Genomic DNA, 13,087 nt, shown 5'->3' on the forward strand with positions numbered 1-13,087 from the left:
TTAGAAATTTGTAAGGGCATTTTTGGTTATCAATAGGATTGGGTGGCATTTAGTGGGCAGGGGCCAGCAATGCTACACATTTTGCAAAACTGGGGTCAGTCCTTCAGAATGAATTGATTTGGGTCCTGCAAAAATTTCAAATGCTCTCCCAGATTAAATCCAATGATAATATACAGATAATAAAACTGAATTGAAAAGCCAATTACACAAAAAGTCCAGTAATTTAGAAAATTGAAAATCGATGCTATCTCAAAATCATTAAGTGATTTACGTACTCTTAAATTATTACAGCAGTTCTAAATATATTAGCAGAAAAGTTTCAGTGCAGTGGTACCGTTATCACAAGTATGTAAGGAGGTCAGAGCCTTCATTTAACAGACAGAACAAAATAGTAAACTGCAGGACATGAATAAAATGCACACTCACTGAATTTCACTTAAGTTGTTTTAAAAAATCTTATACATTATTGCCATCTATATATAAATTTTTTTTGCCACGATAGGAAATTTAGATTGGGTGAAAATTACGTACTGATAAGAATCACTTCATTTGTGAAACTCCTATACTTTTCATATTCTTCACTTTGTCTAATTTGCCTCGGCATGTATTCTCTACTGCAATTAATTAGAAATAAAGATAAATGGTTAAGTTTTTAAACGCCTTTTAAAGTCTTTTATATTCACTACCAAAATAATTAAAACTATATCTGCTTACTTTGTTATAATAATGATATGCGTCCACAGAAAGCTAGTAAATCTCGCCGGTCTGCTGACAAGAAAGAGACGACAGCAAAATCCCAGCCCAAGTCCCCAGCACCCACATCCGGCTGCCGTTCTCACCTCCGGGCGGCGGAGGTCCGGGGCGTGGTCGAGACGCACGGCGGAGCTGAGGTACTCGATGCGGTTCCGCGAGGAAGCCGTGAAGACGCTCTCCGCCCTCGCGATGTCATCCAGGCTTGGGTTGAAGATCTTCAGGTGAAGGTCGGGCCTCGAGCCCGGGACGAAATGCCGCTCGAGTTCTTGCAGTGGGAACACGAGCTTCGTCAGCTGCTTGCTTGGCAGCCGTAGAACCTCCGTGAAGGCCTGGGACGTGCAGTAAGCTCGTCTTCCGCTCCCCAGCTCTGCCCCCATCGCAAACAGCCAGCCCACGTCAAACCACAGCCGGCGTGCTGCCATTTTCCTCTCCTAGAAGCCCCGCCTCGGGCCTTCGTTCCGAAGGTCTGAACTGCGTGTGCGTGACCCCGCTCCCGTTACGCCTGCTGGGAATTGTAGTCTCCGCTGGCCTCGCTGGTTCCCGCTTAAGCTCTTCGCGTACAGAGAGTCGGGGGCAGGTGTTACTTCGCAGGGGGAAAAAAGTTCGCTGGGTGCCTTTCACACTCTAGCCCTGACACCTGTGCCTTTGACTTGTATGTCGCTGTGGGGAGGCTGTTTAACGATTTTCAGAGGTGAAGAGACATATCTGGCTGTGTGAGCCTTGAGGCTCAAATGAAGAAGAAAACCTGTGCAGCTCTGGTGGGTTTCAGGCCAGTTTGCTCTTCACAGTTTCTGGTTGTCTCACGGACGTTAACGTTGTACAAATCACTAGGAAAAACACTTTCTCAACAATGAAAAGGGCTGGTGAGAAATGTAGTTGAAAAAGCGCCTGTTCATATTTCATTCAGCCTTCTCTACAGTTGCAGGAAATGTCATTAAATTTTAGAGATTTCTTACAGAATAAAATAAAAAAAAACAGTTTGCACAAGTGTTCGAGTTGTTTCATTGAAGTTATGTAATGACATCTTATTTCAAAAGTTTCTTTTCAGAGCAATTCAAACCGATCACTGCTGGAATGGGAGATACAGGTATCATGACAAAATGAGTATCTGTAAGATATTCCTGCTTAAAAGACGATGGTCTTCTAAAACCTTAGCAGCAAACAGCATACCAATGTTAACGCACGGTCTTTTGAGCGATTCCCCAGGTTGTTCAGTGACTGATAAGGGCAATTCTTGAATTAATGTTACAGAAAAGTTAATGAACAGGACCAACGACTTGGAGAGTAGCCTGACCTACTGCCGGCCGGCTAATTTTTTGTTGATCTTTGCATTGGGCTTTGAGGCTTTCCTCCTTCCCCTAGTCTCTCTCCTCCAAAGAAAACACTTCATTGTAAACATCCAGACATTCTGGATATATATATTACCATGTATGTATTTTAACTCAAAATACTGTTCTAAAGCCTTTAAAATTTTTTAAACAATATATTTGGAAGTCTTTTTATATCAATACGTACCGACCTACATGATTTAAAAAAACAAACAAACAAACAAACCCTAAACTACCATAAAAACACAAAGTCCTCATTCACTCCAAGCACTAGTTAGATATGAGAGGGTGGCCTCTTCTCTTGTTATCATTGTACCCATGTGGTTTTCACATTGTCATAGTAACATTTTCCTACATGATTGTTTTTAATGGAGGCATATTATTCCGTTTATATCTCCAGTGTCTTATTGATCACTAATTAGGTTTTGTTATTACAACAATGCTACAGTGAGCACTCATGAATAGATATCTTTGCACACTTGTGGAAGTAGGATAAATTCCTAGAAGAGGACTTGATAGGTGCATAAGGTGTGTGTACTTTTTTTGTTTTTAAAGAAGATGTTGGGGGTAGGAGTTTATTAATTAATTAATTAATTTTTGCTGTGTTGTGTCTTCGTTTCTGTGCGAGGGTTTTCTCTAGTTGTGGCAAGCGGGGGCCACTCTTCATCGCGGTGCACGGGCCTCTCCCTAACGCAGCCTCTCTTGTTGCGGAGCACAGGCTCCAGACGCGCAGGCTCAGTAGTTGTGGCTCACAGGCCTAGCTGCTCTGCGGCATGTGGGATCCTCCCAGACCAGGGCTCGAACCCGTGTCCCCTGCATTGGCAGGCAGATTCTCAACCACTGCGCCACCAGGGAAGCCCAGGTGTGTGCACTTTTATTTTTCATATTTCTGTAGAAAAATCATCTTCTAAAGAAATTGCAACAAATTACTCCCTATAGCATCAAAACAGGCATTATAAAAGTAGGGTATTATAATGTTATATAATATTGCCATACATAGATGAAAAAATAAAAAAAACTATTTTTTGTTTTAGGTAATATTTTCCTGATTATTAAAGAAGATAAACATATTTTGAGATTTTGTTTGGTCATTTATATTTATTTTTGTAATCATGTTTTCTATTAGGTTATTCACTTAAAAAATTGATTTGTAATAACTGTTTCGTTATTGAGAATGTTGATCTCTTGTCTGTCATGTTTTAAAAATATTTTTCCCAACTTGTTTACTTTTGACTTTCTAATGGTACTTTTTTTTTTTTTTCTTTTTTTTTGCGGTACGCGGGCTCCGGACGCGCAGACTCAGCAGCCATGGCTCACAGGCGCAGCCGCTCCGCGGCATGTGGGATCTTCCCGGACCGGGGCACGAACCCGTTTCCCCTGCATCGGCAGACGGACTCTCAACCACTGCGCCACTGAGGGAAGCCCTCAGCTTTACTCTTTTCCAAATGGTTAGCCATTTGTCTCAACGATATTTTTTAAACAGTCTATCTTTTCTTCACTGAATGTGTATGTGGGTACATTTGCAGACAACTCTGAACTTTGAAAGTGCTGTCATATGTGCTATTTCATTTCTTTTTTTTTTTTTTTTTTTTTTTTTTTTTGCGATACGCGGGCCTCTCATGTTGTGGCCTCTCCCGTTGCGGAGCACAGGCTCCGGATGCGCAGGCTCAGCGGCCATGGCTCACGGGCCCAGCCGCTCCGCGGCATGTGGGATCTTCCCGGACCGGGGCACGAACCCGTGTCCCCTGCGTCGGCAGGCGGACTCTCAACCACTGCGCCACCAGGGAAGCCCCATGTGCTATTTCATTTCTAACTTTGGGGTCCCAGGTGTGGAGATAAACCCGAGCATGAAGGACTTTTGCCAGTTCTTACAAGGGTTTGAGAGGTGTTCAGGGATTAATAGACATCACAGTACTCGTTTTGTAATCCTGCATGAGGCATTCATAGCTGTGAGGCCTGCTAGTCAGAGGGAAAAAGCTAGAAACTGGAGGAATTAGTGTAGGGGAAATAACTCTGTTGTGGAACTGCAAAGGAAATCATCGGGTACCCAGGGAATTGTCAAAGTCCAGGAAAATCAGGCCAAATCAGTATTGAAGGGAATCCAGTCTGGTGGATGAATGTTGTAATAGTATTATCTGTTTTCTGGCAATATTCTGCCTCTGACTGTAGGCAGCATCTTTGTTCCAGGTGGTCTGTCTGCATAAAGTAGTACCCTAGCTAACGGTTTTGGATTAGGAGTCAGGATCCTCCTGGATAGGCAGGGTGTCAGGGATACCATTCAGAATAGGATTTAAGTCCTAGTGGGAAAAAGGAGTGTGAATTAGGAAACCAAGCAGCTACTTAGTCATGCAGATTCCATAGACAAAACAAGGATGTTAGATAGGGCTTGAATTGATCTAAGGGCATCTTAGCACTCCTCCCAGAGAACTGTGGAAAAGCCACACTTGGTTTAGTTCCACAGCACTGAGGTCAAGACATACTCACTAAGCTGTGGTACCCCAGGGAGGCTGATAAATGAGGACTGTATTCATGGACTGTACTGTTCTGTACTCCTGCCTGTATAATACTGTAGTGTACATTATCTAATACTGAGAGTGATTAGGCACCCCTGGTCAATTCCACCATTTGTTCATTCATCAAATATCCGTGCTAGGCACTGTACTAAGAGCTGGAGGTGTAAGACAGTAAATGAAACAAAAAAGTTTCTGTTCTCATATGTTATGGTCTTGAGACAGTAAGTAAAATAAGGGTATATTAGATAATGAAAAATGCTTAGGAAAAAGCTAAAGCTGGGTAGGGAGGTTAGATGTGTATGTGTGTAGAGATGCAGGAATGTTGCCATTTTAGTGTGATTTTCACTGATAAGGTGACTTTTGAGCGCAGATGTTAAGGAAGTGAGGGAATAACCATGTGATTATCTGGGGGAAGTATTCCAGGTGGAAGTGTGAAGGCTCAGAGACAGGAGTGTGTATGGCTTGTTTGAAGAATAGCAAGGAGGCCAATGTGGCCAGGATGGAGTAAAAAAAGGATGGATTCTGGCAGTGACTCTAGCCAGCTTTGGCTTCGATATAGACATTTGAAGTGAATGTATGCATAAGTTATTTTTAGCTGGTTGGCATCCCTTGTGTAGGGAGGAACCTCCTACATCCACTCTATGTGGTTCTAATAGGCCTATCAATTAAAGAACTCCACTCTTCTGGTCACAGGAGGTGGGATTTGGTTATACATTGTGTGTGTTATGACAATAACGATTACTTGGGTAATGTGCAGGTGATCGCAACCAAGCCAGTCATGATGTTAAAGTTGGACAGGCAGCTGGCTCTACCATTAAACCTTGTGTCATGATGTTGGAATGTGAGGCCTACACTCATGATGGCTGATGGCTATTCTTCACTGCTACATGAAGGATACCTATGGGGATTTAAGAGGGAATGAAGCTAACACAGAAAGAAAAACAGTATTGACAGGTGGGGATGGGAGGTGGCGTGACTCCTGATGACCTATGTTGAATCATGTTCTCTGTCCCTCTGCTGTCCAATCACACAAGTCAGTATGCTCCTCTCCTTGTTTACTGAAACTGATTTGACTTGGATTTGATGGCAGCCAAGAGTCCTGTTTAATAGAGCATTTTAAGATGATGTGTGGTTCCTTGTGTAAATTCAGAGCCCTCAGACTACCATGCAGGATAGCTGGAATGTCCTATGTAAATTTCAACCCTATTATAGAGGAGTCACGGTAAAGCGTTAGGGCTTAGATTGCCTGTGGCTGCAGGTTAAGCAGAGCCAAACTATTACCCTCCCTTCATGTAACAGCTGGACTTTAGGAGGCTTAAGAATTTTCCTTCCACTCAGGATATTTCCTCATCCAGTGGATATTCATGATCTTTGGTAAAGGTCAGTAATCTGGTTATGTTGTGAAAATCAGCAGAGTTCAGGATGTGTTTATAGTCATCCTTCTGAGAAAAAGTACCTTCTGTTTGACAGCTTAGGAGGTAGTTCACCACAAAGTTAACAAGATTTTGCTATTTAATATGATTTGGGAGGGCATTACATACTTTATATACACTCCTTAGAACCAGCTTTCATTGCTAAAACCTATCTGACCTAAATGCTATAGTTATACTGTCATGTTTATCTAATAAGAATGCAAGGAACATAGGTAGAACAGGGGTGGGATCTTACCATTAGGACAGGATCATCTCAATTATTCCTTCAGTGATGTCTGTCTCTATAACGAATTGCCATAGAATTCAGAGTGATCTCAATTTATGTCCAAGTTCTGTAAGTGTTAAGTTTAGGGAATCCATCAAGACATGAAGAAGGAAAACATTGTAGGCAGAATCGGTAACATCAGAGAGTTAGCAAGCATAGAATACACATAGATTAACTCTCATCCTAGGCTAGAAATGGTTTGAAAGCTCTAACAGAAGCAAGGGCAGAGATTCTAGGAAAACGTAGAGAGAGGTAATGGATTAGGTCTCAGTGTCCAATTTACACAAGACCTTTTCCTACCATACTTTCCCCCTTGTTTTAAACAACAGTAATTAACGTTTATTGATTGCGTGCCATGCCAGGAATTGACCTGGGTGCCAGGAATCAGAAAAACGTGGTTATAATCTAATTTGGATCTCAAAGTCTTGTATTAGGAAGACACATTGTATGAATGAGAGTAACATGGAAGAGCTTTCCACGTGTAACTTAAATTGCTTGAATTGTAATAACTACTATCTGAGTGAATACTATAAACTAAAAATGCATTTAATTATACTTTTTAAATTTTTCTGTGCAACAGCTGATTAAAAAATTAAATTACATATCACCTAACATGTTGACACAAATTTACGGCACACATATGTAACATGATGTATGATTTGTCCACCTAATTTCCTAATTAGGTTATAAATTGTTATTCTTGAAATTTATTATTTGACCATCATTCGAGAAACAACAGAGACATAATTCTTATAATTCTCTTCCTTGGGAGCTCATCAATCACTTAGTTTCAGTTTATATTTCATTAATGTATCTTTAGAGAATATCTCTAACAGGTATTTTTTTTCCCTTCAGATAAGCTTTTTGAGCTTTCTTTTAAGGCTATGCCTCCTGTACTAACAGATTTCTAGAAAGATCTGGAGATTAAATGTCAGACCTTGATCACGTGTAGGAGGTGAGCTCTTAGAATGATTTGGGTTTGGAGGAGGAGGAGTGTAGAGCTTCACTTCCTTCAAGGTTGTTTTTCTCAATAAAGAGAAAAACACTTGTTTCACGTAGTCAGTTGTTCTCACTTGTAACTGTGTATTTGCTCTCTCTGCCATACTAGTGCTATTAAAATATTTAGAACTCTCTTCAACGTGTGTTTTTATATTATTCCGTTTTTATTTTTGCTGTTGTTGGAAAAAAGCATTTTGCTGTTCTCACAGATAATTCATTAACATTTAAATTCTTATTACCTATTAGGCAAGCTCATTTTGATGGGCAAGTTTACACTGTATCAATAGTATGCCTCTAATTTATATCTTCACTGCCTGACTGGAAGTGAATGGTGTGTTCTCTGGCACCCTGAATAGACGAGATGACATTCCAGAGGCAGAGATGTTGAGATATATTCAGGTTCTTTAACTCAATCACAGGTAGATTGTGTCAGTGGTCCCCAAGACGACTCCTCAAATTTGGTGATTCACTAGGTGGGCTCACGGAACTCAATATATGGGTGTACTCATGGCTATGATTTATCCAAGTGAAGGGATGTGAAGCAAAATTGGTAAAGGGAAGGGCACTCAAGGTGAAGTCTGGAGGAAACCAGTCACAAGCTTCTACGAGTCCTCTCCCAGGGGAGTTGCACAGGATACACTCAATTCTGCCAGCAGTGAACTATAACGACACGTGTGAAATGTCCACTAGGAACATTCACCTGAGCCTAGGACTCCAGTGTTTTATCGTGGGCTGGTCATATAGCACATAGCGCTTGTGTGGCTGACTGTGGTCACTGAAATTCCAGACTCACAGAAGGAAAGCAGATGTTCAGCCTAAACCACATTGTTTGTACAAACAGTTTAGGTCCACTGAGCCACTGTTATCATTTAGGGGACGTTTCCTAATCAAGTTCTCAGAGGCCAATCTTGCAAGCAAGACTTTTTAAGGATAGCAGTCACAGGCCTACTATGTTAACTCTTTTCTGCACATAGATTAAAAGGTTAAAATTTTTTTTTTAATGAGGAGTTTCTTATCTGCACTTGTTGTGAGAGCATATGCTCGTAGAAAAGCTATATTTCAGGTTTTGCTCTAAATACAAATGATTTTTCTAGAGATTTTTGAGAAAGGTGGGACAAACCTGCTCTAGTCATTTGAGTGAAACATGGCAAAACTAGAACTCTTTATGCTGAGGGAGGTTATAATCAACATTGCTGTGCCATCTACCTGTCATGAAGTATGGAGACCCTAAGAGCAGTGCAGTTAACATTAATGGTTGAATTGGTAGGAACAGCAGAGCCTAGGGTGACTAAGTGAATCCTGGGGTATTTAGCTGCAGCTGAGTGCAGTTAGGTTCTGGAATATTCCCTCCAACCTCCTTACTCACCCTCCGTCATGAGCTGGACAACACATTTCAAAGAATGTTTTGTGATTACTTTTAGAAAGGATGCTTGGATAGAAGTACAAGGCAGTTACCTGATAGGCAGATCTCATGAGTGGAGGGCATAGAAGGAGTGGCTGAGCCCAGAATGTAATACAAGATGGTCTTCATGCTGTGGGGTACCCCTCTACTGCCCAACTACTACAAGCTAGGGCTTAATTCACTCTTCTCACCCTGTACCTGTATCTGTTATTTGCCAATGTAACTAACTGATTTTACCATGATAACATGAGCTCACAAACTTACATTACAAACCCACAAGCCAAAAAAAAAAAAAAAATAGATAAAAGTAAAAAAAATCATTCTAGAGGTAATCAGAGTGAACAGATCTGGTAGACAAAGAATTTAAAATAAAACCAGTGAATATTCACAGAGAGATAATGGGGAACATGAAAAACATGAAACAGGAAGCTTCAAAGAAGAACCAATTGGAGATACTGGATATGAATGTATTATTGTTGAAGTAAAGATCTCAATGGATGGACTTGATAATTGAATAGCAGAATGAATACAGCCAAAAAAAATGGTGAGCTGGATGATCAAGTTAAAGAACAGTCTAGGAAAGCGCTGGGAAGGGGTAATAAAATGAAACATAAAAAAATTAAGAGCTGTGGGGAGTAGAAGAAGAAATGTTAGTATCAGTATTATTGGAGTCACTGTAAAATAAATGGAGGAAAGTTAGTATTTTAAAAAATAATTATTGAAAAAATTTCCAGAATGGGAGATGAGAAACCTCAGTTTGAAAGGGCTTATACAACAGAATAGATGAAAGAAACTTTATGCCTAGTCATGGTAAATTAACATTTTAGAGCACCAAGTACAAAAAGCAAATGTTAAAAATTTCCAGAGGATAAATGCAAGTCGACTACCAAGCAATAGGAGTCAGATTAAATCTTCTGGGTAGCAGCACTGAATGTGGGAAAATAATAAAGTAGCATTACTAAAGCACTGGAGAAAATGAACATCAAGCTCAGTATATTTTACTGTTGACTAAATAAGCAATGACACACAAAAGCATATTCTAACAACCCAGAACTAAAACTCTAGTCTAAACCACTGCTACTCTAAGTGCAAGTCCAAGAAGTGTCTGTTATCCATCTGGATGAAACAAGAAGCATATGCAGGAAGATAAATGAATACACCGTTTCCTTTTTTTGATAATATCTTGTTAGGGAAAAAAAAAAGTAAGCTGGACTAAACTGTGTGCTTAGAAATACAGATGATTTAGACTCTGGCACAAAGTTCTTTTTTCTAAAAATATCAAAACTGATATCAAACAGTTTGTAGACTAGTGCTGGTTCAGGGACCATATTTTGAGTAACCTGTTTACAGAGGATATCATTATGAGGTGGGTGTGGACTGGAGGTGCACAAGACCATAGGAAAATGAACATGAGCTTGGGTATTTGTCTTGGCTTCGTGGTGGAAAGAAGTTTTAGATATTGATAAACTTTAAAACTTTATAGAAAAAATAAGCATAAATATGAATCTTATTAAGTTGGGCTATCCACCGTAAGAATAAAAATAGGATGTAGATCTTTTAAAATAGAATGAGAAAATGGAATTCTTCTAACGGGAGTATTAGAAAAAGATAAGTAAATTTTAAAAGTATGGTAAATAGATAACTGGAAATAAGATGGCTGAAATATGATCTAATATCACAGCAATATAATAAATATAAATAGTTTAAACTAACCCATAAAATGATACGATTCTCACATTGGTAAACAACATAAACAAACACAATGAAAATGCAACATTCAAATTCATTAGGTAATTCTATATGCTGTCTTTGAGACAAAGTTTAAAATAAAATATGTAGCCTTTTAACTTCTTTTAAACTATTGGAAGCAGACAGATGGGGTGGGCCCAAGCCAGGAGGTAGCTGAGGTGATTAATATCTTGAATATAAGGAACTTCAATATATCAACAAAGATTATAGTTTAACTCAAGTAGAAGGAGAAAAGGCTAGGCAAAGCATATTAATGGTCAGTTTACTGAGGAGGAAAACTGAATTGTATAGAAACAAGAAAAGGATTTATGACATAATTACACAGTGGCTTATGAATTATATACGTTTTATGACTCTTTCGAACATAGATAGACAATCAAGAGAAGACTCAGAGTTACATAATAGTAATTGAATTTGACCATCTCTGATATTTTGCCAACATTTGGCCTTATACAAATCATAGGTTTACATTTTAAAACTTTTTTGTTTTGAAGTTCTATTTGTTAAGGTAGGAGGATAAAACACACTTTATTTAACAATTTGTTAGCTTGACTTATAACTTTAAAATATTTAGACATGTGCTATGTGGGCCTCCATCTGTACTCTCACGTGGGCCCAACAAATATTAGGAGTGGACTGATAAAGGAGAAAGAATAATAAAAAAAATCATAGCAGGCCTTTGTACCTATTGTGGAAGACTATACAAGCATAACAGTGGTTAAACAGTGTATTGATTTTCTGTTGCTGCTCTAACAAAATACAGCAGTTTAATGGCTTAAAACAACTCTTGTCTTACAAATTTATTGTCTTACAGTTCTGGAGGTCAGAAATCTGAAATGGCTTTAACTGGGCTAAAATCAAGGTATCAGCAAGGCTGTGTTCCTTCTAGATGTTCTAGAGGAGAATCTGCCTCTTTGCCTTTTCCAGTTTCTAGAGGCAGCCTGCATTCCTTGGCTCTTGTCTCCTTTCTCCATCTTCAAAGCCAGCAATGTAGCGCCTTTCATCCCTCTGACTCTGAGTTGCTTCCCTCCCTCTTTCCCCTATAAGGGTCCTTGTGATTATATTGGACCCAACTAGATAATCCAAAATAATTTCCCCCCTTTAAACTCCTTAACTTAATCACATTAGCAATGTCCTTTTTGCCATAAGAAACCTATTCACAGGTTCTGAGGATTAGGATGGACATGTTTGGGGGAAACATTGTTCTGTCTACCACAAATGGAGAGTGGAAATGAGAAGGCAGGTAGAAATTGGAGCATTTGGAGGAACAGTTTCATTTTTTACTTTATATAACTTTGTGCTACTGTTTCAATTGCTTTCGCAAAGAAGATACTACTCTTATAATAATAACATTAAAAATATATTTTGATCCCTCTCCATTTTTTGTTTCTTTTTATAGAAAGTATATTTTATATCATGCATCTCTTTGCCTTGCAGGAGAATTATTTCAAATGGCCTCTTAAAGTCATTGTGTTTAATCCCATTTAATAGAGATACAAATTGGTGTATATAGAGCATAACTGAGTTACCTAATATATATATATATTTTCTGCGGTACGCAGGCATCTCACTGTTGTGGCCTCTCCCGTTGCGGAGCACAGGCTCCGGATGCGCAGGCTCAGTGGCCATGGCTCACGGGCCCAGCCGCTCCGCGGCATGTGGGATCTTCCCGGACCGGGGCACGAACCCGTGTTTCCTGCATCGGCAGGCGGACTCTCAATCACTGCGCCACCAGGGAAGCCCTGAGTTACCTAATATTTATACTTGAATAAAGGGACAATCTTTTGGAAGAAGAATAACAGTGGAATAAGAGACTATAAGTAAGATTTTTAAAAAGATTCCTTTCAGCATGTCACTTCTCCAAAACTAGTTCCAATCTGAGTCTGATTCTGAATAATACTGATACCCCAGGGCTCAAGGAGTTGTTATTTGCTTCCAAATGGTCCCAAGTTAAAATTTAAGTTAAATACCTGATGACATATTCCTGGGAAAGCTTAACTCTTTTAGCGGTAGTAATAGTTTATTTCTCTTTTTTCTTGATCCTCTCACGTCAGCAAACCAGATTTAAGCAGTCATAAAATGCATTACCTTAGAAGAGAGATTATTTAATACATGCACAATGGACAAAGATAAAAGCAGCCTACCTTTCACATCACTGCCCACATCTCTTCTCCCAAAAGTTTCTCCCAAGACATTCTAATGGTCCGGGTTTCCTCCCTCTGGATGGAGATGCCTCATGATAGATACTGTGGTGATGATTTGCTTTGGAAGATGGAAGCGTGGCTGCTGTGTTCCCACTGCCGTTGGTTCTGGGGTTTTCGTTTTGAAAAATTAGGGTTTATATATCATTAGGTGATGATACATTACCTAATGCTTCATATATCACCTATTAGCTTCATCATTAGGTGATGAAGCTCATCTCTGATTCATTCTCCCCAAGGTTGGTGCATCTCCAGCAGGAGCTCAGTCATAATTGGCCTAGGACAAATTTGTTAGAACCAGGGCACCACTTCTTATCGGTATGATTGCTTTATCATGTTCACCTAAGGAAAATGTAGAAACACTAAACCAGATAGATCTTATCTACTTCCTTTTTTTGATACAGAGCATTCAACATCTAAACAGTCTCATAACCTTCGCCCCCA

General features: G+C 39.6%; 1 protein-coding gene across 3 annotated transcripts in view; it reads right to left on the minus strand.

The window, feature by feature from the left end:
- Positions 1-1,717, minus strand: part of GTPBP8 (GTP binding protein 8) — a 28,614-nt gene extending 26,897 nt beyond the window's left edge. The window contains exon 1 of one of the 3 annotated variants that reach the window (XM_067738901.1): positions 840-1,716. In XM_067738901.1, coding sequence (XP_067595002.1) covers positions 840-1,175 — 336 coding nt within the window. In that variant the 5' untranslated portion in view covers positions 1,176-1,716. Of the gene's footprint in view, positions 1-839 lie in introns of all 3 variants that reach the window. The other 2 variants (XM_067738900.1, XM_067738899.1) reach the window with 2 other exon arrangements.
- Positions 1,718-13,087: the final 11,370 nt, after the last annotated feature.

The sequence above is a fragment of the Pseudorca crassidens genome, chromosome 5 (genome assembly GCF_039906515.1).
Source record: "Pseudorca crassidens isolate mPseCra1 chromosome 5, mPseCra1.hap1, whole genome shotgun sequence".
NCBI classification, from domain to species: domain Eukaryota; kingdom Metazoa; phylum Chordata; class Mammalia; order Artiodactyla; family Delphinidae; genus Pseudorca; species Pseudorca crassidens.